The 27,774-nt window shown below is 43.0% G+C and overlaps 5 protein-coding genes and 4 non-coding genes across 9 annotated transcripts; 6 read left to right on the top strand and 3 right to left on the bottom strand.

Moving 5' to 3' along the window:
* Positions 1 to 98: 98 nt before the first annotated feature.
* On the bottom strand, positions 99 to 171 carry trnK-TTT. The gene has a single exon. It is a non-coding gene; the product is annotated as a tRNA-Lys (tRNA).
* Positions 172 to 7,650: 7,479 nt separating this feature from the next.
* Positions 7,651 to 7,738, top strand: trnS-GCT. The gene has a single exon. It is a non-coding gene; the product is annotated as a tRNA-Ser (tRNA).
* Positions 7,739 to 8,111: 373 nt separating this feature from the next.
* Positions 8,112 to 8,185, top strand: trnF-GAA. Its single transcript has one exon. It is a non-coding gene; the product is annotated as a tRNA-Phe (tRNA).
* A 250-nt stretch (positions 8,186 to 8,435) lies between these two features.
* trnP-TGG lies at positions 8,436 to 8,510 on the top strand. Its single transcript has one exon. It is a non-coding gene; the product is annotated as a tRNA-Pro (tRNA).
* A 5,141-nt stretch (positions 8,511 to 13,651) lies between these two features.
* On the bottom strand, positions 13,652 to 15,777 carry cox2 (cytochrome c oxidase subunit 2; the record flags this gene model as incomplete). Its single annotated transcript has 2 exons — positions 13,652 to 14,052; positions 15,396 to 15,777. 2 exons carry the CDS (start codon positions 15,775 to 15,777, stop codon positions 13,652 to 13,654), a joined length of 783 nt encoding a protein of 260 aa, YP_009295068.1.
* A 1,966-nt stretch (positions 15,778 to 17,743) lies between these two features.
* ccmB (cytochrome c biogenesis B) lies at positions 17,744 to 18,370 on the top strand. The gene has a single exon. The coding sequence runs from the start codon at positions 17,744 to 17,746 to the stop codon at positions 18,368 to 18,370; it is 627 nt and encodes a 208-aa protein (YP_009295067.1).
* Positions 18,371 to 18,680: 310 nt separating this feature from the next.
* rpl10 (ribosomal protein L10) lies at positions 18,681 to 19,169 on the bottom strand. The gene has a single exon. It carries the CDS (start codon positions 19,167 to 19,169, stop codon positions 18,681 to 18,683), a length of 489 nt encoding a protein of 162 aa, YP_009295066.1.
* A 3,589-nt stretch (positions 19,170 to 22,758) lies between these two features.
* On the top strand, positions 22,759 to 25,313 carry cox1 (cytochrome c oxidase subunit 1; the record flags this gene model as incomplete). Its single annotated transcript has 2 exons — positions 22,759 to 23,484; positions 24,456 to 25,313. The coding sequence occupies 2 exons, from the start codon at positions 22,759 to 22,761 to the stop codon at positions 25,311 to 25,313; spliced, it is 1,584 nt and encodes a 527-aa protein (YP_009295065.1).
* A 270-nt stretch (positions 25,314 to 25,583) lies between these two features.
* On the top strand, positions 25,584 to 26,738 carry atp6 (ATPase subunit 6). The gene has a single exon. It carries the CDS (start codon positions 25,584 to 25,586, stop codon positions 26,736 to 26,738), a length of 1,155 nt encoding a protein of 384 aa, YP_009295064.1.
* Positions 26,739 to 27,774: the final 1,036 nt, after the last annotated feature.

The following is a 27,774-nucleotide window of genomic DNA, read 5'->3' as shown; positions in this document are numbered from 1 at the left end:
ACTTAAAGGGCGAAGTCGCCGAAGCGAGTCTAAAGGCCAAAGAGTCATGTTTGAAGGCTACTATGCATCCTTATTCATAGTAGAGTGTAAGGTAGGTTTGGGTATAGCAGGACTTGAACCTGCGACCATTAGGTTAAAAGCCCAATGCTCTACCAACTGAGCTATACACCCAAAAAAAGATGTAGTAGTAAATAAGGATTGGTACGGAAAAGAGGGCGGCCCCTCTCTTCTCATCATATTAAAGGAGCGCGGCTCTGTATGAGGCTCGTACTGCAGAGCAAGCGAAGAAAACGTAAGGGCGCGCGTGAGCACTTCTGCAAGAAAACGGATGCGCGGCTAACGCGCTAGCTGCGCCGTTGCTTGTTCCCTCACTGAACACTTTCTAGATATCTGTCTCCATTATCAGCTGCATGCTATCGGAGAGAGCAATGGGAGGTTCAGTCAAAAGCATTTACCCCGCACTCAACTCAATGATCAAGCAAATAAGCAAGACGAATCTCTTTCTCTTTCTATACTACGAAATTTCGATAAGAGTCTAGTTGATAGGATTCACTCATATAAGTGGTTTCATTCAAGTGAAATTGTTTTTGAGTTCAAAGAAGACGCCTCCAACTACTTAGGAGAACCCACTCTTCTTCGGTTTCAGAATCGGGGGATGAGGGAACACCAATATTACGATAGGACGAAGGTATCTCCGCAGTCTTGGGCGGAGATGGAGATAACGGAGGGCACTCTACATCTCTAAGCAAAGGGCTTACGCTCTCCTCCTCAAAGGAGTTTCTTTCTGCTGCAGATACAGAACAAGAAGATTCAGATGCAGAACAAGAAGATTCAAGGGGAAGGGTTTGTTCGTATATCCCTTTAAGCGAGCGAAATTTCTGCACTTTCATTTGCTTTGAAACTTTTCTTTGGCTGCTCTGCTCACCCCAGGGAGACTTGTCGGAAATGTGCTTGGTTCTTGACCAATGTAAAGCATGGGAGTCTAAGGAATAGACTAAAAAAAGACCTGAACCTTTTTGTCGAAAGCCCTTGTCTGTCATACGAGCTGCGTCTCGAGAGCTTCCAATTCGGACAGCCGTCAGACTGCGTTCTGATCCTCGGTGAGCGAGCTCTGGATTGCCACGCGTAAGGAAGGGATGATCACTTCGAGTGGGAGGTCGTCGTGAATGAATGGGTCTTTTAGAGGGTTCAGTTCCCACGGGTAAGATGCTTATGAGTAGGTGCGGGTTAGTAGCAAGAAGGCTTACTTATATGTTATTTTTGGTTGCAAAAGAAGAGAACTGACTTTATTAGGTAATAAAGAAGCGAAATAGACTGCATTAGTGAAGGAAGTATGGCATCAAAGGGTACTTATCCCGCTAATCTTAGGTCTTGTTAAGTTGACAGACCTATTCTATAGGCTTGGAACAACTTCACTGAAAGCTGGAGAAGGAACTGATACGCAAAACAAAGAGGCAAGCACAAAAGGCACTCGTTAGGCATCAAATCTTATATATATATACTAGCAAATCTGATTCTCTATAAAGAGAGAGTGTGTTAAGCATAAGGCTAGCCTTCCTTTGAAGTGGCTATGGAGATTTCCAAAGCCCAGGTTCGTAGACCTGCCATGCCACCTCCTATTCCCTCTGTCTTCTCTTCAAAGCTAGCCAACTCGTTCCCCAGGTGTAAAAGAGAGAGAGAAAAGACTTGTGACTTATAAAGACTAGTTGCACTTCTTCCTCTCCAACAGGTTCCATTCCTCCGCCAAGCAAGAGAGACCCTAGGGCATTCCTCTCTATCAATGACTGAAGAAAGACTAAATTACTTATTTTAGAGGGAGGATCACTTTCTTTCACGGAAGAAAGTATTTGAATACGTTACCACCAGTTTCGACATTTACTGATTTAACAGCGGCTTTCGTCCCTCGCTTCCTTGTAATACGTCAATTGCCTACGTGTCCTCCTCTCTTTCACTCCTTATGGCATCTGGTTTCAGTGTAAGCTGGATTGCCACGTTCAATGGCAGCTGCTATCTCCTTCACTCGTTAACTTTTCTGCCTGCCTTACTCGAGCCAACTAGGAGAAGAAGGTTAAGATAGGGCTAGGCCTTCTCTCATGGGCGTGCCTTGGGGGAATTGTTAGCCTTATCCTCCCGATCCTGGTGGTTATACCCCGTCAGCTCCCTTCTCATATGCCTTCGGCTTTCCGTACACGCCCTGACCTCTGTCCCCAATCGCATAAGCGATTGCACTCGTAACCTTCTCTGTCTCTATCTTCTGGTTAAAAATAGATATTTTTTTACTTATTTTAGAACTTTCCCCTTCGGTCAATAGCCCTTCCTGGTGGTCTAGGGTCCCTGGTTTGCTTCCCGTCAGCCATCCTGACCGTCCATTACCTTTGAAAGCAATCCTTACCCTGACAAACCCTAGTTTTAAGCAGCGCAGCACCAGAAAGAGTCAAAGGTACCACACGAACGGACTAAGCAACAGGGTCCGAAGGAGTAGTAGCGTCTGGTGTGGGAGCTACTGGAGCAAGGAGTAGTTAATGGGAGGACCATAAAAATGACAATAAACATTAAGAGCCTAACCACCGAAGCATTTTCATTACTTTCCACAGAAGAGAGCATCAACAAAGTTCAATACACAAAGAAAAACGACTAGTGGTATGTAAGTCTCTTCAAGAGTGAGCTTGCGCTGCCGTTCCGCTTAGGTAAACACCATATCATATCCCTCTATTCGGCTTAGGCGTATCGGGAGTGAACAAGCAGAGCAGAGATTCTTTCCGGGATGACAAGAGGAGACCCTATTTATGAAATTGATTTAATTGGTCTTTCCGATCCGGTCTGAAACAAACCGCCGGAGGATCAAGGAAGACCAATTAAGGGAACTTTGGGATCGACAGATTTATCAACATACCACCGAACGTATTCACAGCAAGCGCGAATCCATAAATTGAGTTTCCATGTATTTCTCTGTGAGGTTTATTTCCTCACTCATCGAGCTTGGCCTCGTGGTCAGTCGCCAAACGTTCGACATAACCCCAGTCAGGTTCACAAGACTCGATAAGAAGTTGTCTAACCATGCCCATCTGGAAGTAAACTACCCTTACCATTTTATATCTGGTAGGGAGACTACAGGAAACCCGGAACCATCCCTCACTTCGGAACCCTCTGCTAACAGCTTTCTTCTCTTACGATATTTTGAGTTGGATGTCTTAGATTCATTCGGACAGATTTTTTCTAACTCTGGATTTCCCTTTAGGTGGTCCGCTTACTGTGCTATTTCAATGCTTCGGATTGGGCGAGGATCCCTGCCCTGGCAGGTAATACGGGGAGCAGCCTTGTATACATTTATATATTGACATATACAAATGAATATATGAGCGGAGCGAGAGCGACTAGAGTTCACGTCAAGGTCCGTAAGGAGTTGATGTAGTTGCTTGTAGTTTTTTTTCGTTCTTTCTATTCGAGATTGGGTTAGTGTTCTGCTACGCCTCTCGGTAAAGACTTCCTAGTTAGCGCTCCGTCGGTCCTTCAAATCAATTATATTGGGAGGTCTAACGAGTGAAAATGGTTCACAGTCCGACTGCTAATTCAAGTTACCTTTCAAAGAGACGAGATTCCGCATCAACTTATTTCGGGATGAAGACATGTCGGCCTTACGACTGCGAATGAAAGTCTTCCTAGCACAGAAAGGAAATGATGATTTACCCAAGTCCTTTGCTAAAACTTCTTGCTTATGCTTTCATTTTGTCATCGAGAGTAGGTTGGTGTGCAGTATACCTATTGGCTGGATGGATTGAATATATATATTCATCAATAAAGTTGCTTTGACGAGAAAGAGCCCTGAGTCCAACTCTCGCTCAGTAAGAATACAAGCCCGAAACAGCCTCCAACCCCTAATTATACGCCGACCCGCTTGACTTTTTGACTTAAGGAAATAGGCAGCTAGACTTTGCCAGCTTTCCGGCTTAGACTGATTTAGTGAAGTATGCCAATTAAGATTGCCTTGCTTGGACTCTGCCTCTTTGGACTCACTAGCCTAAGGCTTAGCCAAGACTAATTTTTTCGTTGATAGAAATTTCCACCTTGCCGCTGATTTTGGGATTGAGCTCTACCAAGTAAGGTTACCTCTGAAGTTTGAGAACCAGCTGGAACTTGGATTGCTGAGGCTGTCTAATAAACTATTATAGACAGGATAGGATATTAATACTATCAAAGAAGATGAACTTGCGGGTAATATACTCTAAGACTGACTGACTGGCTTCGAATGAGGCTTTGAAGAAAGAGATAGAGGTTCTCAAGAGCGGATCTTCAAGAGCAAAGACCGGAGAACTCTAAGAGCTGATTTGTCTCAATTAGGCTTTTGACGGCGCAGAGAAAGATATTATTTTTATTGAGGGGATTCCTCTCTACTAGAATAAGGGAGAAGATCTACAACCTAGCAAACTAGCCTCCTTCTTACTAGCATTCTTCCGGGTCCTCTCGAACCAGCATCTTCCAACCTGGTGCTCTCACTTCTCGGACTAGTACAGGTCCAAACCAAAGCCAAAGCTCCAAAAGTCTAAGGATAAGTTCCTTCTCTATGGAAGAAAGAGAGTCCCTAGGAAGCTACTGTAAAGTGGCCGTAGGCGGTGAGCCAGTGCCAGTGGTTGAAGTCTAAGATTCAAAAGCAAAGCTGCTTTCTCAGGTTCAAAGAAGGCGAAGCTGTTCAAATTTCCTACTGAAATAGGCAAGCAACGACTTTTGGTCGACTTAAGCCAACTATACTTATTGCTTCGTCTTATGCTTTTGCTATCTGTCTTTCCATCCAGCTTTGTTGTTCGCTTTGGGACCTGTTCCACCTTCAGTTTGGGATCTTAGGTTTGTGGGCCTTCTCCTTTGAATTGGCACTGGACTGAAACTAGTCAACTGAGCTATATCAGGGACTTAGCCTTCGACAGGACTGGAATCTTCGACATATAAATATGCCTCGAGAGTCGAACTCGAGCACTTCTTACGAAGGCACTTCGTAAGAAGTGGATACCAACTTGGTGTTGAGTTATCTTTTTTGTTACAGTTACGAACGATGGGGAAGGGAAGGCGATGAAATCGTTTATTTGTTTGAAAGACGAAGGAAAGGTTTTCGGTTGTTTACCTGCCTTTCTTCAACCATAATTAGTGAACAAGTGTAAGCTTCTCCGCCCGAAGTTTCCGAAGGTTCTTTCTTTTTTTGTACCTTCTTCCTGCTTGAACAGTCCTTTACGAAAGAAGTTTACGCCTGAGAGATAGAACCAGGTTGGGAAATAGGTTTCTCACCTCCGGAATAACAGGATCAAAAAAACCAGGTGCTTGACTTCTCAAATCACATGTTTTATTAAGCATATGAAAATGGAACATTAGGGAGTGAGTGAAGGAGAGGAAACTAGAGAAAGGAATTAGAACTCCTTACTGGCCCTATTTGAGTAAGGGGGGGCATAGCCCAAGACTATCCTTTATTCACTGGGCTAAAAGGGAATTCTCTTATTACTGGAGTTTGCCGGGGCGGGCTCTTCTCTTCTTACGGTGCGGTAAGATTAGGATCCTAAATATCCCCCCTCCCCTATTCCAGTTGCCGTAGTTGCTGCTTGCTTTTGCTAAGAAGAGAATGAGATATACGTGTTCGTCTTGATCAATAGAATGGGAGGCCCTCAAGAAAACCGAGTTTCACGACCTACAATAGTTGCCAGATGGTGAGCGATACGGAGGACCCACTTGAAAGAGGCCCGATTGATCCCATAGTGTAAAGGGGGGCTTGCCCTTGGTCCAATACCGTCTGCTCTTATTCTCATCTCGATGACCATGTCACGAACTGGATTTGAACCAGCACCTCCGGGAGTTAGCCGGCGAACTTCCTTTATTCTAATCGTGACTTTGGTTACCCGGTTCCCCACGCGGCGAATGGGTACGTCCGGGGTCGATCGTACAGATCAACAAATGCTCTCATCCGTATGAACTAATCCTGCCGCCTAACCCCCACCTAATGAAGAAATATGATTGACAACTGCCTCGAGGATCTCACTATTGGTCTGAAATATTATTAGGTCGTGGAGAGTATCTGCTAAATCGCGGAGACTCCCCGTATGCTGCTCAACAGCTTTGTCCAAAAGTTGGTCCATGGTACAGTTAGCCGGAATCTCTGTACCCTTTTTATCAAGAAGGGTTTGGAGATTGGCTGAAATAGCTGTTCGCAGGGCATCCGCAGCCTCTTTCTTCAGGCTGGAATCACCCGACAGATCTATCGCGCAGGTAAGTCTACGCGAGAGTTCCATAAGGGAGAATTTTAACATGGGGAATAAGGTTGCGAAAAAAGTTTCAGCTATTGATTCCGCCTCTTGTCGATACTACTAGTCTTCTCGCTACCTACTAGAAAAATCCCTTCTATACTACTCAACAGAAGCCAAAATCCCATCAAGATAGATTGAATCGACGACCTATACTTCAACTAAAGGCACAAGGGAATCAAGGGTTCAAGAGCACAGAACAGAGGAAATGCACATGGGTCTCCTTGAAGAACGAAGTCTAGGGTAAAGAAAGAAAGGTAGAGTGGGCGCACTTTTGCTCTGCTTGGATTGGCATGGCTGTCCCCCTTTGCTGGTTGAGGCTCGGCCTTTGACTCCGCTTGCCTCTACTTTTCATGGCAAGCGTACAAGTCTAGTTTAGTGGGATTTACTTATAAAGACAGGAATTTTTTGAATCTTCCCTGTATAAGTCGACGCCTTAACCTGGCTTCCTGAGCTCAGTTGATTCTTGAGCAGTAGCTCTGGATCGAGAGCTGGATGCTTACCTTATTATTATGAAATGAAAAGGAGAAAGGGCTTTTTTTATAGATGTTGAGGTGAGTAAGGGGGGGTTTGCTGGCTAGCTCGTGCAATCAAGGAAAAAGGCCTTATTACTTTCTAACTAAAAATAAGCAAGTAAACTACCTTAGTAAGCTAGCTTTGTAAGCTAAGCGAGCCGGGCACTACGCTAGGACGTGGATCGATCATGACGAGAATGGACTTCTCCGTAATGTAATGTAATAGAAGAGGCAGAGTCTAGTTCCCCTCCCTTCTCGACCAGACGAAGGAGATATGAATTCCATTTAGGCGGCCACACCTATAGATTAGAAAAAACAAAGAAACTCTTTCTAAATAACCAAGGAAGACGCTTGAGTCTTTAGACTTAGACTCACGCACAACGGCTTCAACAAGAACTATATGAATAGCATAGCGTTGTAGCGCTAGTCTAAACTAGAAGCCGTTGCTTGTTCGGTAGCTTATATAAATGGTAGCCCTTTTATTTATTATTTAGAATAAGCTTTTTAGAATCTATTTGTTTTCTGTTTGAAGTGAATATCCGTTGCTTGTTTTGTTGTTGTGAAGTTCATAGGCTTGACCCTGTGTTCTCTCCTGGTTGGGTCGGAGGCGAGAACTTTAAAGTAAATCATTCAGTGGTGGGGTCTTCATAGAAAAGAAGGCCTCGCCCAAGGAGTGGCAGATTTTGATGGAGTCTCGCTTTGATGCTGGGGAGATCCATAGATCTGGATAGAGTCTCGCTCATAGAGGAAGAGTACGCGCGCTAGCGCGCTACGGCTTACGTAGTTGATCGGATCAGATAGCCCTTCGGGCAAGCAACCAAACCCGGCACATCCAATTCCATTCCGATCAAAAACTTGGAGGTATGGCTGAGTGGCTTAAGGCATTGGTTTGCTAAATCGACATACAAGAAGATTGTATCATGGGTTCGAATCCCATTTCCTCCGGCACGGAAATTCAACGGGCGGGCGAAATTACGTGAGAGAAAGAACCTCTTGGTGGAGTCCAGTCCCCCGGAGGACAGAATAGCACTTCTTAGTTACTAGGAGCGGAGAGCCCGTTGCGCCTTGTTTTTCTTTTACCGGCCTATCTTCTTTCTATAAGCAAGCTCCCTCCGGCCGTCCAGTCCCTGGACGGCTCTCGGTTCTTGGGTGGGGGATTAGGCGGCGAAAGAGCTGCTCGAAAGAACAAGCAACGCTTTATAATAGAGGCGCTAGCGCGAAAAAGCCTATATATTCAATTTTCTTAGTAAAGGGCTTTTCCTAGTCAAGTGGTAAGGTAGGGCGCTATTCGATGAAGAAAACAGACTTTAGGAAAGTGGTTCAGGTAGCTCAGCTGGTTAGAGCAAAGGACTGAAAATCCTTGTGTCAGTGGTTCGAATCCACTTCTAAGCGGGCGAAGGGTCCAAAGGACACGTAGCCGGGAGCGAGCTGGATTTTCAAATTCAAGTGAAAGAGTAAGCCAAAAAATGTGAGCGCTCCTGCACTATACGGCTTTTTGGCGTCAGGGTTGGTGTGGCTTGCTTGAGGCATATTAAAAAAAAAGCGGTGGATTGGTTCTCGCATCCCTGTGCCCAAAAGGATGGGCGAGTTCGGTTTGAGTGTTCATCGATCGGGTGGATCTATATGCTTCGGGGTGGTGAGACGAGGTGTAGCGCAGTCTGGTCAGCGCATCTGTTTTGGGTACAGAGGGCCATAGGTTCGAATCCTGTCACCTTGATGTGACGGGCTGAAGTGAAGTGCACAGCCCGGCAGCCTCTTTAGGCTGGCGAAAAAAGGGCACAAGGCACATCTTTGTTTGTTATGGTAAACTTTCTTTTTCTACTCATCATTAGAGCTCTCGGTGCCTTTGTAGGGATTTCAATTGGACGTTTTCTAGGAAAAGAATAAATAAGAACCACCCCGTCACTCTCCTATGACTTATTCTTATTTAGAAATGCCATAAAAGAATTTCTTGTTCTTTGTTTGGACTTAATAGGTCCAAGGGTCGGCCCTTTCACCTAGAAACTTGATTCTTCCAAGAAAGGTTTACTTTTTTCACTCAGAAATTAGACTCGAGAATCGATAGATCTCATTTGTGTACAGGGCCGTGGCACGACTCCAAGGGGATTTACAAGTTCTAAACGGAAGATTTTCACTTACTTGGAATCCGCCACAAAGGATTGCCTAATTGCAGTTTGTCGGAAAAGAGTGGACAAGGAATGAAAATCGACATACTTCTGTAGGATTCGTCTGTCTTGTCTTTGAGCGTAGAACTCCAGCTTCGTATAGAGAGTGATCCAATGCCTACTCAGTCCTTTATTCTATTTCTTCTCCTTGCAAAGGTCACTCTAAGAAATGCATTCTGCTTTTCCCGCTATCTAATATAGACCTTTACAGCGGCTAACCTAAGGGCTCAGGTACGTGCTGCTAACTAGAGAGCACAAGACTGTCTCTCAAGTAGGGCACCTATTTTATTTGACACATTAAGCTAAAAAGCCTAAAAATACAAATAGAATATATCCAAGTACAGGCTTTCTCCCTGAACTCCTATTGAGAGTGGAGCTAAGGATTACATTTATTGCGCCTTTGAACATGTCTCATCTAATTGAAGCGCATGATTCATTTCATTATAAGATAAAAGATTGAATATATAATATGAAAGAGTAGGGTCAGCGCATGATTCATCAAATAGTAGCGGATATTTTATTCAAGTAGCTCGACTTCTTTATCCATTCAAGTTATAGGCTTTACTATCCTTCATCAATCCTTCCTTCTTGTTATTCTCATTCAATAGTAGGAATAGGATGCTACTTCTATGCTCATTCCGATCTTCCTCTTTCCGTTCCTTCTTCCCTTCCTCCTTTGTTCTCCCTACTATTGATCTTACTTTTCTTAGTTTGGTAGAGAGTAAGGGCTAAGGGAATCGATTATGAGGAAAAGGATGCATTGGATCTATGTATGAGTTCAGGGATGGTCGAATAGGTGAAAGCCGGGGAACTTAGAGCGGTGGAGCTATCATTAACTAGACTTACAGTATAAGGTAAATCAATCAAGAAAAGTGGCTTTATCTATATTAGCGTAGCGATGGGGCAATATCAAAGGAGGTAAAAACCTCTCCTCGACCTCATAAAATAGATCTCTCTCCTTCATCTAATATCTTCTAAAATGGGAGTTTACTTTTGAAGTAAGTCTAATCTCTCTGAAAGAGCTTTTGCAGCTATTAGAACAGGGGAAAGAAGTAATATGGTCCATAGCGTAATACAATTCTATAGCCTTTCTGGCTTCTTCCTTCGTAAACTGCACCTGAACTTAAAGAGCGTGGATAGCTTCCCTCCTTTCTTGTCTTGTTTGTACGACCCATACTTGACTTGATCTTGTATTCGCCCGCTGTTAGATAATGTAACGGTATAGATGCAGAAATAAAGTGCAGCCGGAAAGCAGGAGAGGGGCGGAGGTTATCTGTCCTATAAATTCCTTCCTTTCTTTTATAGGCTTTCTAGCCCTAGAAATAAGTCCACTAGAAACGGATGCGTGAAAAAGAACAGAATCTAGTGAAAGCAGAACCAGCGCTTAAGAAAGAGTAGTTACTAGGCCACCAGGTAATAGCTGGGATTTCGGATTCAACTTAGAAAGCTATGTCTCGAGAACGCCTTCCTTATAACTAAGGCAATTGGTCTCTCACGTTGGATAGAGATAGGCCAATGCAAGTGAAGCGCGTAAATGAAGATTGGTGTTGGCATTAGGAGAAGCAAGCTGATAGTGGAACTAGTGGCATTCCATTTCAGTGAGACAACATCACTACTTAGCCAAGCATTCTCACTCTCTTTCTTTCTTTGACCTGGCACGGTGAGAAGCAGCCCAGTCAGCGCAACTAAAGCAGAGTAGACGGCACGCGTCACCAAGCATACCGCCCGAGGTTCAGGGTTCATCAGCGAATGGAGTTAGGCCCATTTCCTAGCCTAGTTTGAAGCAGAACAGCACCGTCCTAGTCCAGAACAGTACTTCTCTTATGGGCTCGAGGCAAGACAAGCAGCCCGCTTCGCCTCCTCAATTGCTCAAGAAACAAGATGAAATAATGCTGATGTGGAACGTCTTCTTAGAGGCTTTGGGATTCAACCAATATAGTAAAGAAACGGGGATAACCAACTTCTATACAGAGATTGAACGGATGCACAAGAAAAGAATAGCCAGACATGAAAGATGAAAGAATCCGGTTGAAGGTTTGAGGGAGATCAATAAGAGAATCTCATAGCAAGGGAATCCGATAAGAAGAAGAATAAATCCTTTTGAAAAGGTAGTCTTGTCACTGAACTTGATCCGCCCCACCTACTCAAGCCTCTACTTTGAAGTCTAAAGTACTGGAGCGATCCTCCATCTCCGCCATGGCTATGCCCCTGTCGCTGGAGCAAGTCCCTTCCTCTGAAAGAAGGAACTATCAATGTTGAAGGGCTTGAGCTTGACCTTAGTAGAGACATTGTTCTTCGCCGCCTCTTTCTTTGCTCCTATCAAGCTAGCTTACCTGCATTTCTCTCTGTCTGTCCCTTGTACTAGACTTGCTTCTTTAGTCTTTTGAGCTTCGTAAACTAGTCTCTATCAAAGGCTATCTCCCGTTCCCTTAGTGCCCTCTCTGGGCTTGTCTCCTCACCTTTCATTCGTTCTTTCCTTTCTTAATGTAACCCGAGAGTTAGGAGAAAGGCTTCCCTCTCGCTTCTACAACTGAACTCTTGCCCGATCATTCGACTATCAAAGGTACCTTAACAACTTCTATTCCACATTTCGCTACTGAGTTCTTGAGGCGACCGAAGGGTGTCCTTCAAAGCCCCTTGCGATGAATCCTGGGTATGTCTAGAGAGGAGCGGAATATACACTCCATCGAAGCCTAAGAGTGGAGTTCTAGAAAGGACAGCTAGAGAGGGTTCCGAAGTGCCAAACCTTCGTGGATTGATCGAGTGTAGTGCACATGAAGTTAGGTGAGATTTTTTTAGTGTTCAGTGTGCCAGGTCAAAGAAAGAAAGAGAGGGGGAAGAAGCGGGAAAAAAAATGGCTCACTTCACTACCTTTCGAGAAGACTCCCCCAGAACAGGAAAGTCAGAAAAGCTAAAAGCAGACGGGATCAACTACTTTTAGAAATATGATACCACCAAAGTAAAGCAGCACTGATCTCTTACTGCGCTCGTCCCTTTCCCCTATTAAGCTTTCAGGCAAGTAAGGACGCGGAAGAGTGCGGGATTGGCTTACCGAAGCAATTCTTATTCAAGAGCAGATGTCAACCATTTTCGATAACTAGTGGAAGGGTCGGAGACTATAGATCTTCTTGTATTGCCCCATTCGAAAAGCGAGACGAAAGAGGGAGGGACATTAGGGATTCCCTTACTAACAATCTAGCAATGTTCTCGAATTTTATATTGATGGTAGCCGTCCTCGAAGTAGCTATCAACGGCAGAGGAAGTTACTATCTAACGGCGGAGTTTGTACTAGTGTCCTCCGCACACTGCGCCTCTAGGAAGCGCTCAACTCAATCCCAACATGGTTCTCTGTAACTGGACGAATTCGGTTTTAGAACTTCCTTCTCTTTTGGCTATTGATGACCAGTCTTGACTTCAGGCGGTTCCACCACTAGGGGAAAGAGCACTGTTGGGGTTCCGGCAAGCCTCAATGCCCAACTTCCTGTTCAAGCCCACTTCATTGACTGATAGTTTATCTTCCGAACCGGTGAAATACCTAGCTACCAGACCAAGGGAAGCGGGTATCAGATCCCTGTAGTTCGAGCCCCTTTTTTTAACCCAGTTCCTGTACGTGGAATGAATTCCAGTGAGTAAAGTAGTCTGGGGGAAAGAGAACTCCTACCCACTATCCTTTCCTCCCCAAAAGGGGCCCCGTCCTCGAGAAGACTAAAACTACAACTGATATTTAACTAACCAAAAGCACCTCCCCCCATTATTGTTAACGCAATATGTATGGCTTGCGCAAAAAATGGACTATTGATTCCAAATTGTTGGAAGCTATTATAGATATAGGACAAGAGCTGTAAATTAGCTTCATTATTTGGTCCTAGTATAATATTTATTACATTAAGTGTAGTGTGCCCTGCTGGGAGTATAATTCCAGCTTGTAAAAAAAAGGGTCCAGAAAAGTGTGGCAGATTTTTTCTTTTACCGTGTCAGCCACACTCTCATTTACTCGATCTTGATAGTCCGAATACGAGAAGTGTCTTAATCTAGACACTCTCCAAGTTGATAGGATCCAAATGAAAAACGGAAATATAATGGTAGGATTTGCCATCAAACTTATGAAATAATTCAAAAAAATTGATCGGGAAGATTCATTGTGTATTTTATTTCGTTTCCTTCCTTATCAGAGAGGGGCCCCTTAGGGAGCGGGGCTTTTTTATTAAAAAAAGGGGCAAGAAAAGGGGCTATAAGTAGGCCGTTTGCTATTGCTATGCTATAAGGGCTGCTCGCCTTTATACGGCTTGGCTTCGCTATCGCTCTTATGTAGGTAGTGGTCCACCTAAAAAGTAGTCTTCCTGCCATACCAGAATGCCTATTATCTAGAGCTAGAAGCTTCGCCAGAAGCAAGCAAGATGAGGTCGCTCTACTTCGTAGACAAGGCTCGTTCCGTACTTGACTTACGAGCTCGTGTAGTACTCACCCCTATCTCTAAAGGGGCTTATGCACTCCACTCGCTGTCTACTAAACGAGCGTTAGAGCGAGCGAGCGAAGCCCTCAATTTCACAAGAAAACGGATGCGCGTTAGCTAAACGAACAAGGAAGACGCGTAGCGTCACTTTACTCACGCACAACGGCTTCTTATTAACATATAGCGTCTGTAGCGTTAGAAGCCGTTGCTTGTTCCCTCACCCTACTCTTTCATTTCCGCTTAAGCTTCCCCGGTTTGTGGGATTAATTGATTGAATACCCGAGAACCATAATCTTTCCTAGAAACAGCTTCTACGACGATAGGCATAAAGGCATGATTCGTTCCACAAATCTCACTGCACTGACCATAGTAAACTCCTTCTCGTTGTACCGAAATAGAGGTCTGATTTAAACGACCAGGTACAGCATCACATTTTACACCTAAGGAAGGTACAGCCCAACTATGAGGTACATCAGCAGATGTTACAATAATACGTAAATGAGTTTTGGCTGGTACAACCACTCTATTGTCCACTTCTAATAAACGTGATTGACCCAATTCTGGATCATCTTCTGGAATCGTATAACTGTCAAAAGTGAGAGACTGTTCATCGGAACTGTTATAGTCCGAATACTCATAAGGTTGGGTCGACGCCCGCCTCCCCCCAAACTGTACTTGCAAGTTTCCCCGCAAAAAGCTCTCCACGCCTACTCTTAGAAAGAACACTTTTTTTCTTTAGTTAGGTAGTTCTCCCGACCGTAAGACCTTTTATGAGTAAGGGTAATAGAAGGCCGGGGAAAGTTTATTGGCAAGAGGGAACCGTTTCTCACCCAGCCCTACCTACCCTATGTATTCGAGGGGGAGGCTAGAACCGAAAAAGACCTGGTTCCACACATATGAGACAGGCAGAAGGTATGGGACGAGCAGTTTCTTGAAGAGCGAATTCGATCCTATAGTCTCGTCTTCTTTGTTCGATAAATTCACAGTGGAAAGGGATGCTAGTCGGCTCGGCGAAGTTGTAGCCCCAAGAAATCAGATCCAGAGTTATTCCTCACCTATCCTGTCAGGGGCCCAGTGGAGCGCTCGAGTATAGATTCTCTATGCTCATGTAAACGGCCGGCCCGTAGATCTAAAAGGATCCATCCATAGGCCTGACCGGATATCGTTTGTCCACAAACAAAACAAAAACCAAGTAGGTTTTTAGTAGTAGTTCATGAGACCTCGAATTCCCACGTTCCAGCGTGCATTATGCCAACAGGTCCCACCCCCAACTCTAGCTGAGAAGTTGAGGCACCCTTCTTTTTTTTTTCAGAAATAGAATAAAGAAAGAGATAGTCTATATCCTGTATCGATCATAGGATCACTCTATGAATAGGTAAATTCTCTGTGACCTCCCACCGTTCACGACAGCCCTTGCTTCTCGCTGCGAACGGCTCCTCGGTGGAGGAGTAGAAGCGCTGGTCCCCTTCGGTCAACTTGCTTGTGCCTGCTGTTACCTACCGTAGGACCTCCGTCCCCGAAGCGAAGAAAGAGGGGCAGGAACAAGAGGTTGTCCTCTCCCAGCCCAGTAGTTCCGCAACTACTACCGTGGTTGTTGCCAACGGGGATCCCCCATTCCGAAAGGTTACTAGGCCGGCCGTTAGGTCCAAAGTTGTATACCACTGCTATGGTGCCGATAGATTCACTACTTCAGCGCCGTTATCGGACATTGCAGGCTGAGCATCTATTTCTCGTATATCGTTCCACACCGAGAAGAGGGATGTGTACCTCCAGCAACAACAAGAATGGAACCATAGGCTCCTATGCTGGGAGCATTTCGGGGTATAGGTCTAACCACCTCAACTCCCCGTTTCTGGCATGCTATAGTTATGAAAGTCTCTCGACGGCGGGAATGGGAGATTACCGGTAAGCCAGATGCTTCGCGAACCATATGAAACTTTAAGGCATTTCGTTGCACTTAAATCACCCTCGTGAAGAGGCGCACTCCGATACCATTGATGTCCAATAGCTTTGATAGTAATGGCTGGATCTACTACTACCTCGTCCATTGAGTATAACAGAGCAAATGATGGTATAGCAATGAACATCGGGATGATACTAGGAAATATGGTCCGAAGAATCTCGATAGTAGTTCCATGAACAATCCTTTGCGGGATTGGATTTTTTTTATAGTGGAAATGCCATAAAGCGCGAACCAAGATCCATGATACGAAAACCAAAATCAGAATGAGGAAGAAAAAGATATCGTGATGTAAGTCTATGATTCCTTGCATCATAGGTGTTGCTGCGTCTTGAGATCCTAATTGCCATGGTTCCGCTGCATCACAAGGAGCAATTGTGAGGAATAGCCATTCTAGAACAATCATTTGGTTTGGTTCATTCTTTGACTGCTCTGCTCCCCCCAAACAAAAAGAGAGACTTGTTCTTGCTCACGGAAATCGCCGGTTGGGTTTACCAAGAAAAACATGGGAATAATTGGACGTAACATTCTTTAACCGCTTATTTACGATATTTCGAGTTGGATGAAAAGAGCGCTCCTAAAAGCAGCCCAGATCTGATCTGATGCACGTGGAAAATCAGTCCTTTATACGCAGTCTTCGGATTCCCCTAGCACGTAATCCGTAGCCCCTCCCCAATCCCCCTTTCTTTGAGTTTTTAGATGAAGATCTCATTGTGATGTCTCGTTCCCTCTTTTCTTTCATTTCACTCTATTGTATGAATTCAACCAATAGAGGAGTGGGATACTCAAAAAGTAGTGGCAGGAATCGATTTCATCGTAGGGGGCGTAGTCATTGTTCTTAGTTCTCTGTAAGTTGATTGCTGCCCGGAATTCGTGATCCTGGCTCAGACGAGAGAAAGCTAAGGATATACTTCTCAAATGCAAGTGCAAGTCGAACGAGATACCTCTTGCAGTATTAATCACTCGTTCATCTGCCGAACCATCCCTGCCTTGGTCTTCCCTCTGTCTCTGTCTTCGCTCGCTTGGCTCGGCTCGGTATCCTCCCGGAAGAATACACACTCTCCTTTGTTCGAGCTTTGCTGGTAGATTTCTAATTAAGACTACTTTGGTACATAAAGAGGTATTATACAGAAGTTAATACACCTTAGACTTCTTCTTCCAATCCCTCTCTTATCGAATGAATGAGCAGGTAAGTACATTCATCTTCCCCCTTGACTAAGCATGATTCCCCGGTCGATTGAGTCGAAACTTCCCCTTTGTACCGATTTCCCCATGTACCTAGGTAGCGAGTGATTAAGACAGCCCGATGAGCTAAGAAGTCAAGAACGTTGTTTATTATCCCCTTTCCATCAAACTTCTACCGAGCGGGAGAGAAAGGTAGAGAGAGTGCATAGTGCTGATAGCGAATAAAAGGCCGTTGAGCGTGTTGGCCACACCTATAATTCAAAGAAAAAAAATATCTTATTTAGAAAGAGTTTCTTTGTTGGTGTTAAGTTAATAGGTTTCTTTCTCTAGCTGCGCCCCCTTAGTGCGAGGGTTGAAGAAAGGTATAAAATGCCCCTATCAAGATAAAGTGGTCAACGCATGCTAATTCAGCAGGTTCGAGACCATCATACAAGGGGATCAAGAAAATAAAACAAGAAGCGCCCCGGGCGACTGACAAGTGAAGAAGTCCCGTTTTGGCATGAATCGATTCCCAGCAGGGGCAATCATCCGAACAACTCCAGATTCTATTGATTCGGACCAGCTGATCTGTTTCATACGAAAATTGAAATCTTCAGAAATGGGATAGTTCATCAAGCCACTAATATCTCGGGAGTTTGCTCTCCGATGAAACCCCTTCCGCTTGCTAAGCTCAAGAAAGACGCTTCCCAACTCAACCCACTCCCACTCGACTCTTAAAAAATAGCTTAAACTTTTTCTTTTCAAATAATGTCCGAGAACTTTTATTAAGTAAACTATTTTATATTCAGCAGCTACATCCTTAGAATGAAGTTCCGGATAACAAACTAGGAAGTGCTTCTACAACCTAGGGATGGAAAGAAACAACACCTTCTGATCAATGAAAGATCCTTTGTGAGTGAGACTCTATTTATTATTAATTATATATATATAATAAATAGAATAAACCCCGTTCCGGAATAGAAGAGGGGAGCTATCCTCAAAAAAGAGAGTTGGAGGTTCCTGAAAATGGGTGGGTTTGGTTATTTCTAGTTGGTCATGGAAATGCCGCGGGGGGGTATGGCGACACGAGTGCCAGGGAGTATAAGAGCAGCGAAAGGTACGTACGGTGGAGGTTGGTTGAAGATGATGTTACGCGGCGTTCAGAACCAGTCTTGAAGTTAATGAATTAGAAAAGAAGAAGTAAGGAAATGAGACGACTCTTTCTTGAACTATATCATAAACAGATCTTCCCCTCCACACCAATCACGAGTTTTTCTCTATTCCTCTCGTATATCGTCGTAACGCCCTTAATGCTAGGTTTTGAAAAAGACTTTTCATGTCATTCCCATTTAGGTCCGATTCGGATCCCTCCGTTGTTTCCTTTTCCTTCCGCACCTTTTCCTCGAAATGAGAAAGAAGATGGTACACTTGAATTGTATTATTTAAGTGCTTATTGCTTGCCAAAAATCCTACTTCTACAATTGGTAGGTCACCGGGTTATTCAAATAAGTCGTGTTTTCCGTGGTTTTCCCATGTTACAACTTCCGTACCAATTCGGTCGATCCGGAATGGATCGGTTAAACATTCCATTAGGGAGCCTGGTCTTGACTCTTCTGTGTGGTATTCATTCTCGTTCGGCTCTTGGAATCACATCCAGCAGTGGTTGGAACAGCTCGAAAAATTTAACCACTTCACCTACTTCATTGCCCCCAACCGTTTCTCGTACCTCTATTGAAACAGAATGGTTTCATGTTCTTTCATCGATTGGTTATTCCTCTCCGTTCGTATCTCTTTTTCCAATTATTAGTTCACACTCGATTAGTTCACAAGATTGAATGGCCAATTCTCCTCCGAACCCTCGATTCGATTGTTTTCCAAGAATGTTGAGCCGGGTATGTAAGCCATGTATCTGGGAGGAACTTCAATAAAAGAAGAAGGGCTTTCGGTTTTTTGCACCCCGTTTTGGTCTTTCAGCTATTTCAAAATGAAATAGATCAAGTAATTAAGTAACTTTAGATCTTCTTTTTTAGAAGAAAGATTCTATATATGTCCAATCTCTAGTGGTGGTGGGACCAACCAAGATGTATGTCGTCCGACCCGACCTCAGACTCTTTCTTCCCGACCTATTTGACTCTCTGGCCGCAGTTATTTAGGTGGTATTCCGAAATTGAAGAGATCGAATTCCTCCCAGGAACACACGAAACAAAGATATGAACTGGGTAAATAGAAATGGAAAAAAGATGTTTCCAATTCATCAAAATTAGAAGCTTTTTCTACATCCATATGATCTACTAAAGTAGATCGGTATTGACCATATAATAAAAGCAGATCTTGGTCCATGGAGTCCCAAGAAGGTAAGAACTCCAACCTGTCCGATGCTTCTTCGGCCAAATACGATATACAAGTGGGACCTGCACTATGAGCAAGCTGTGCGAAAAACCGCTTCTTTTTTCCGGTTAAGAAACTACTTGGGCGAAATAGGGTTCTACCGGGAAACCATGGATTTTTGAGTTTTCGCCATTGGTTACTGGTTGAGCCACTGGAATGGAATGAGATAAGAATCTCTGGAGATCTTTCCTCTCCACTTACTCGTAACAGGCTTTTCTTCTGTAGAAGACTTCTTCCGAATGGCATAATTGTCCTATTTTTTCCTCGATCTTCAAACTGACTCCTCCTACTCCTCCTCCTTCTCCTTTAGGATCCTCGTTGGTCCTTTTTACATAACATTCTCGGCCGCTTAAGATACTTACTATCTCTCTCTATCTATCTTTATACGCAATATCTTTCTTTAAAAAGAAGAGTGACTACTGATTTCTGCTCGTAGTTCCTCTCTAGTTAGTGTACTCGTGGTACTCGGTAGTGCGCTCGTGATACAGTACTCGCGCAACAGCGCTTACAGCAGCTCGTAGCAATTGTATGCACGGTCGTTCGGATAGATGGGGCAAGCACAAATGATGGTAATGGAATGAATCATTCATAAAAAAAAAATTCTTTCATTACAGCGAGAAAGGCCCTTCCCTGCCCTGCCCGTACTATTACTAGATTGAGCACCTTCTTTTGCTTTTCTTTCGAGTGCCGAAACTGTACGCATCTCCCGACACTTCACTAACGGTTTAGAAGCTAAGTCACTTGACTTGACCTGTGAGGCTACTTTTCCAGTTAGTTGAGAAGTAGCCATTTGCTTCAAACAGGCACCTTGTAGAACCCTTAAGTTAAGGCTTTTTATAAAAAATTCCCTCCCAAAACCAGATGAAATAGCTTCAAAATGTTCATACCAATTTGACCATCCGGCACTAACGAAGTAGGTCGATACCAATAACAGGAACCGAAAGCCGCTCTCTTCCATAAAGAAGAGCGAAACTCTCACTCTCGCCTATCCGATCAATGGAAAGAAATGACTCCTAAATCAGTCCCTAAAGCGTAGGAATGTTAATCAACTCCTCCCTAAGGCTTCTACCCTCGGATGAAAGAAGTGCGCGGGTAGAGCAAGAACTATGAGCGGGTAACCCGGGGATGAGAGTTGGCTATGAGCTAGACTAGAGGGGATTACCCTTTTTTTCTTCAACTATAGGGCAGGCAATTCTCACTGCAAGTGGATGTAAGAAGGGATTAAGTCAGACTTTTTTAGTCTTAGGGCCTTATCACTGGAAAGAAACTAGCAGCTCTAATTCTCTCTCATATTAGATAGAAAACCCCCCCAACTCGATCGAAGGGAGAAGAACTCTCAGGCAAAAAGAGTTAGTCCTCTTCGCCGGGTTACAGAGCGAGTCAGTTAGGTCCGAAAGACTTTCTATTAATCATTTGAATTGGTAAAAGCACTGGATCTCCCATTGCTGGGAAGGGAACTAAACTATTACCACCTATGGATCATACCTATTGGATTGATCTTTCGATAGAAAGTATTCGCTCGGCTGGATCAACATAAGCTTATCGTAGGACTGCACTTGGGGAGGCTTACCCCTGGAACGCAACTACAACGGCCCGGGTGATGAAACTGAAGTGAGTCATTCTGCTTGTATCGACTTCCGTCTGTTCAATACCGATACCTGTCATATTCCATAGCTGTTCTTTCTTCCCTTGATCGTCACGCAAGACGCTTTTCTGACACAAACCTAGTAGTTCTTTGTCCTGCCGATCTTGGGTGAACTGATGCTCCAAGACCAAGAGTTTTCACAGCCAAAGCTATTGAAGCCCTTCTTTTCCTATTAAGTAATATGAAGTAAGTCTTCCTCTGGTCGACTTATCCCTCTGCTCTTCCTTTGGTTATATACCTAATCACCTACCTGTATCAGTTGATTCTCCTTCTTCCTTTCTTATTTGAGGATTCAGCCCTGGTTGATAGTTTGTTTCAGTTGAAGGGAGGTTTGTAAATAAACCAATTCCTTCTGTCGTGTATTCCCGATTCATGCAGCCTTAGATGCTTCAATTGTCGATTTTAGTATTGAGGTTACACCTATGGATTATTTATTGTAGGCCAACTCTACTGCACTAGTACCAATAGGCGGCATAGAAGAAGAAGAAAATAAGCACTACGCCTAGGAAAAAACGAAAACTTTGTTAGAAATTACCCCCTTTCCTTATCGGGATCGGGATTCACAAGAATGGTTGGGACAACAAACATCCATCTCGTTCGTACTTTGGATACCCGTATAACCATAAAAAACTTTTGAAGTTTCTAATTCCTTTGAATTAAGGGGCGTTGGGGACAAAGAAATTTTTGGAGTTACCTTTTATCTAGTATCAACAGCTTGATACTAAAAAAAAGAAAAAGATCTTTCGCAGGCTAAGGAAAGAACAAAATTTTCAGCACATTGATACGAATAAGTCTTTCTTTTTCTAAAAGCATAAGTAGTAAACATTTTGGACTAGGGTTCCCATACATGCAAACATACAAAAGAAAACCAAACAAAGATAGTTAGCATAAATAGGACTCCAGTAAGCATCGGAGTAGATCTCTACTAAACAAAGCCAAAGAAAGTCATGCATTAAAACACACTACTTTGCGTCTACAGACACTTATTTAAACCTTCTTAAAAAAAAAAGAGTCGACGGAATATTCTAGTATCCCCGGTGCCCGTGGGTGACAGCCTGCACTATGAGTGCTTGCTGCTCCGCCCGCAGCGCTTGCTGCCTCCCCTCCAAATCCTCGATACGCTCTCTGGCAGCGCGAATGCGCGCTTCTTTCCTGGCAGGATCCAGTGTTCTAACACTCCTCAAAAAGAGGTTTAGCACTCTACGGCGCTCTTGAATCTCATTTTGCAGTTGCCCCATTTCGGCAGCAATTGCAGAAAGCCTGTTTGCAGCATCCATAGCCATACGTGCTAGTACTAAATTTCTTTGATTTTCATTTGATGAAGTGAAGACACTTATCGAGCCTCCATTTATAGAGTGGTAGAGTAATATCGCCATGCAGTACGAATTGCATGGCTGGCACAATTCTTACTACTATAACCACGCAGCCTGTATGAACAAACAAACTTTGCAGAACCGTTTCACCTAATCGATCGTGGTGAAGTCAGCAATGGATTCGGCGGATCATCCACGTCACGAATTGGATGGCAGGCACAATTCTTACTAGTTCTCCGCACAACTTTTCTGCAGTTGAAGACTATCATGCCTGTTTCATGAAAAACTGGCTGGCTCTGGCTACCTTGCGGAGCAAACAAAAGATCCCCAAATCACACTGCCTGTATGAACAAACAAACTTTGTACAACCAGCTTACGTGGAAAAGATTCCATATTCTATGCCAATAGACTCGTGACATCCATGTACTGAGTCGTCAAATGAGCAAAGCCCAAGCTTATACGCATTGGCCCACAGGGTGCCCATCTTCAAGAAGGCCCGAATGAAAGACCCAAGCCTACATGAACCATCACAAAGAAAGTCCTACAAATGAAGACTCGGGCCTGTTTCGATGAAACCTCGATGAAAGCCCACAGAAGGGCCAAAGCACAACAAGCCTACCCATCATCAGCCAACCCCCCTCCCATGCGAAAGGATCAGGAAGGAAGAAACATTTTGCGGTATCGTATAGTTGAGAAAGGCTTCATTTAGGAGCGCTCTTTTCATCCAACTAGTTTTATCGTAATAGAAGAAAAAGAATCAGAACGCCCAAAAACTCCCATGTCTTTCTTGGTTGGACTAACCGGCGATTTACAACAAGTCTTTCTTCATTGCAAGAAGCGGAACCAATATACATTTTTCAGAAAGAATCTAAATTTTATGACAAATCCGGTCCGATGGCTGTTCTCCACTAACCACAAGGATATAGGGACTCTATATTTCATCTTCGGTGCCATTGCTGGAGTGATGGGCACATGCTTCTCAGTACTGATTCGTATGGAATTAGCACGACCCGGCGATCAAATTCTTGGTGGGAATCATCAACTTTATAATGTTTTAATAACGGCTCACGCTTTTTTAATGATATTTTTTATGGTTATGCCGGCGATGATAGGTGGATCTGGTAATTGGTCTGTTCCGATTCTGATAGGTGCGCCTGACATGGCATTTCCACGATTAAATAATATTTCATTCTGGTTGTTGCCTCCAAGTCTCTTGCTCCTATTAAGCCCAGCCTTAGTAGAAGTGGGTAGCGGAACTGGGTGGACGGTCTATCCGCCCTTAAGTGGTATTACCAGCCATTCTGGTGGAGCAGTTGATTCAGCAATTTCTAGTCTTCATCTATCTGGTGTTTCATCCATTTTAGGTTCTATCAATTTTATAACAACTATCTTCAACATGCGTGGACCTGGTATGACTATGCATAGATCACCTCTATTTGTGTGGTCCGTTCTAGTGACAGCATTCCCACTTTTATTATCACTTCCGGTACTGGCAGGGGCAATTACCATGTTATTAACCGATCGAAACTTTAATACAACCTTTTCTGATCCCGCTGGAGGGGGAGACCCCATATTATACCAGCATCTCTTTCGGTTCTTCGGTTTTCAATGGCCCTTTTCAGATTCAAATCTGAATACGCATTGCGCTATATGCTGGGACTGTCTGCTTAATGGTACTCCTACTATGTTCATAAGTGGTTTTCTAGTCAAACCCCGATCTAGTCAAAATGGAGTATCTAAGACACAATCAGCAGGTAACCAACGACATAAAAGCAGTCTAGTAGGAACCTCAGAGACTACACGCGCAACAACTTATCCTAAATCCTTCTGTTAGTGGCTAGCTGGAATTATCGATGGTGATGGAACTCTTCAAGTTAGTAAACAAGGATATACTTCTCTTTCAATTACTATGGGACTCGAAGATCTACCACTACTACGATATATCCAACATATGCTTGGTGGAAGTCTTAAAATGCGATCAGGTGCTAAAGCTTATCGTTATCGACTACATAATAAACTTGGTATGATGAAACTAATGAATTGTATTAATGGTCATATTCGACATGAAGCACGACTACTTCAACTACATCGTGTCTGTCAAGTACATTATATCCCTGTAATTCTACCTATTACACTATATGCTCAATCCAATTGGTTTGCAGGATTCTTTGATGCTGATGGTACCATTGGTATCGCTATGAAGCATCAACTACCTCAACTAAGTATTCGAGTAACTAAGAAACTTCTACAAGATGTGGAGTCTTATAAGGTAGTATTTGGAGGAAATATCTACTTTGATAGTAGTCAAAATGGTTACTATCACTGGTCTGTACAAAGTCGAAAAGATGTGCTTTTTATGCTTTCTGACTTTCAATAAAGTACTTGGAGAAGTCATAAATCACGACGATTCTTCCTTATTGAGGAATATTACAGTCTTTACGATCTCAAAGCATTGAAACCTGACAGTATGAACCATAAAGCATGGCTAGCTTTCCTAGACAAATGGAAGAAGTTGATGATATAGTCCACCTTTCTTCTATTCATCCGCTTATATATATTAGTAGAAGAGAGAAGCATCCTGAAGTTTATATTCTCATTCTGCCGGGATTTGGTATCATAAGTCATATCGTTTCTACTTTTTCGGGAAAACCGGTTTTCGGGTATCTAGGCATGGTTTATGCCATGATCAGTATAGGTGTTCTTGGATTTCTTGTTTGGGCTCATCATATGTTTACTGTGGGCTTAGACGTTGATACCCGTGCCTACTTCACCGCAGCTACCATGATCATAGCTGTCCCCACTGGAATAAAAATCTTTAGTTGGATCGCTACCATGTGGGGGGGTTCGATACAATACAAAACACCCATGTTATTTGCTGTAGGGTTCATCTTTTTGTTCACCATAGGAGGACTCACTGGAATAGTTCTGGCAAATTCTGGGCTAGACATTGCTCTACATGATACTTATTATGTGGTTGCACATTTCCATTATGTACTTTCTATGGGAGCCGTTTTTGCTTTATTTGCAGGATTTCACTATTGGGTAGGTAAAATCTTTGGTCGGACATACCCTGAAACTTTAGGTCAAATCCATTTTTGGATCACTTTTTTCGGGGTGAATCTTACCTTCTTTCCTATGCATTTCTTAGGGCTTTCGGGTATGCCACGTCGCATTCCAGATTATCCAGATGCTTACGCTGGATGGAATGCCCTTAGCAGTTTTGGCTCTTATATATCCGTAGTTGGGATTTGTCGTTTCTTCGTGGTCGTAACAATCACTTCAAGCAGTGGAAAGAACAAAAGATGTGCTCCAAGTCCTTGGGCTGTTGAACAGAATCCAACCACACCGGAATGGATGGTACAAAGTCCTCCAGCTTTTCATACTTTTGGAGAACTTCCAGCTATCAAGGAGACGAAAAGCTATGTGAAGTAAAAGAAGAAACGGTCGCCGATTGCTACTAAGAACCTAACAGAACTTTTTTTTTCTAAATGAAATAAGGTATGTCTATATTTTATATACCGTCGCCTTAGTGCAAAAAGTATTTGCCTGGTGTTCAGTGACTGGCCTTTTCTCGTCGAATGTCCCATGCTTTCCGTTGGTCAACAACCAACCACAACTCTCTCTATATACTTATTTACTACTCCTACAGGCTTGACGGAGTGAAGCTGTCTGGAGGGAATTTCATTGTCTCAATCAATCCATATGTTTCACAACTTTCGACGCATCTTTAGCTTTGATGAGAATAGTCTGAACTCAAGTTCCAGTGATAATACAGCTATACACAATAAATTAGCAGAGTTGATGACTAATAAGAGTGCCCAAGATGTTCTGGTTGCGGCCGAAGCTTTACATGGCGAAAGCGACAATATTGGATTTTTAGAGCACCTGTTAGATGATTTTACCAAAAACGGAGTAGGAGGTGAAGCCTATAAGGATGCCACGGATCTAGTAAAGAACGGCGGAAGCCCGCTTGATCAATTTGAGATTATCCCATTGATTCCTATGAATATAGGAGACTTGTATTTCTCATTCACAAATCCATCTTTGTTTATGCTGCTAACTCTCAGTTTGGTCCTACTTCTGCTTTATTTTGTTACTAAAAAGGGAGGAGGAAACTCAGTACCAAATGCTTGGCAATCCTTGGTAGAGCTTATTTATGATTTCGTGCCGAACCCGGTAAACGAACAAATAGGTGGTCTTTCCGGAAATGTTAAACAAAAGTTTTCCCCTTGCATCTCGGTCACTTTTACTTTTTCGTTATTTCGTAATCCCCAGGGTATGATACCTTATAGCTTCACAGTTACAAGTCATTTTCTCATTACTTTGGGTCTCTCATTTTCGATTTTTATTGGCATTACTATAGTGGGATTTCAAAGAAATGGGCTTCATTTTTTTAGCTTCTTATTACCTGCAGGAGTCCCACTGCCGTTAGCACCTTTTTTAGTACTCCTTGAGCTAATCCCTCATTGTTTTCGCGCATTAAGCTCAGGAATACGTTTATTTGCTAATATGATGGCCGGTCATAGTTCAGTAAAGATTTTAAGTGGGTTCGCTTGGACTATGCTATGTATGAATGATCTTTTATATTTCATAGGAGATCTTGGTCCTTTATTTATAGTTCTCGCATTAACCGGTCTTGAATTAGGTGTAGCTATATCACAAGCTCATGTTTCTACGATCTCAATCTGTATTTACTTGAATGATGCTACAAATCTCCATCAAAGTGCTTATTTTTTTATAATTGAACAAAAGCAAGGGGCGAGAGTACAGAGCTTTAATCATATGAATATCTTTCGCCCCTATAGAAAAGATCATCAGAGAATCCATAACCCCAATTGCTACGGGAATACCGTTTAGTTGGCCTATGCCTGTTTGAACAGCTTCAGTGAATCCTGTTTTTCTTTGATAAAAATCAATACGATCTTTAGTTGTCTCCTCCTCCTCCCCCTCCGAATCAAATTCAATGGGATCCCGAGAAACCATGTATTCATCCATAGGATCCCACGTACCCGGATCGATCAAAAGTTCAATTCTATCTGAACTACTCATTTGAAAATGATATCCACATTGTTCACAAATATTCATTTTTGATTTCAAAAATTTCTTATAATTGAATCCATAACAATTTTCGCATTGAAGCCACAAATCCCTATATTTTTTAGTTCGATCGAGATCATTAGAACTTTCTCTTTCATTCTCATTAGAACTTTCTCTTATAGTGAAATCAACACCCTTCGTATGAGTTCGTCTACTGGAACTCTCGCCTTCGCTACTATTGCGGCTTTCACCATCACATACGGACCCATGAATGTCGTAACTGTCATTATCACTACTACTTACAGTGGTAGTATCTATACAGATTTGCGACTGAAGATAACTGTCAATGCAACCATGAATATGATTATTCCTACTATATTGAGCATCATACATATAACGATTATAGTAGGGATCTTCACTCGTAAATACATTAGTCAGATAGCTAGAATTCTGATCACTATAACTAGAAAAAGGTTCATTCAAAAAAGAATGATCGTTGTCAATCTCAAAAATCTGATTTTCAATATCAAAAACTACAAAAGTGTCATCGGAGATGAAATTCTCATTGTCTTTAACGCCGAATAAATGATCAACATTACTGCAACTAGAATTGTCACGATCCTCCCAACTCTGAATGTTTTTAACCGTATCTTTTCTATTCGGATCTTCACCGGTAGTTTCAATAGGACCAAGACTGCTATTTAGCCCACACCTGCGTTCGAACTCCTTCTGAAACGAATAAATCCTCCACTTTTCCATAGAGTTTTCTTGCCCCTATTTGCATGAAAATACAATAGATGGAATAGTTGTTCGATCAACAAATAAAAAATTTAGAAAAAATTGATTTGAATATCTT

This window comes from Ipomoea nil (assembly GCF_001879475.1).
Source record: "Ipomoea nil mitochondrial DNA, complete sequence, cultivar: Tokyo-kokei standard".
Taxonomy (NCBI): domain Eukaryota; kingdom Viridiplantae; phylum Streptophyta; class Magnoliopsida; order Solanales; family Convolvulaceae; genus Ipomoea; species Ipomoea nil.
Note: the sequence above shows the minus strand (reverse complement) of the source record. Positions and strands in the feature narration are given on the sequence as shown.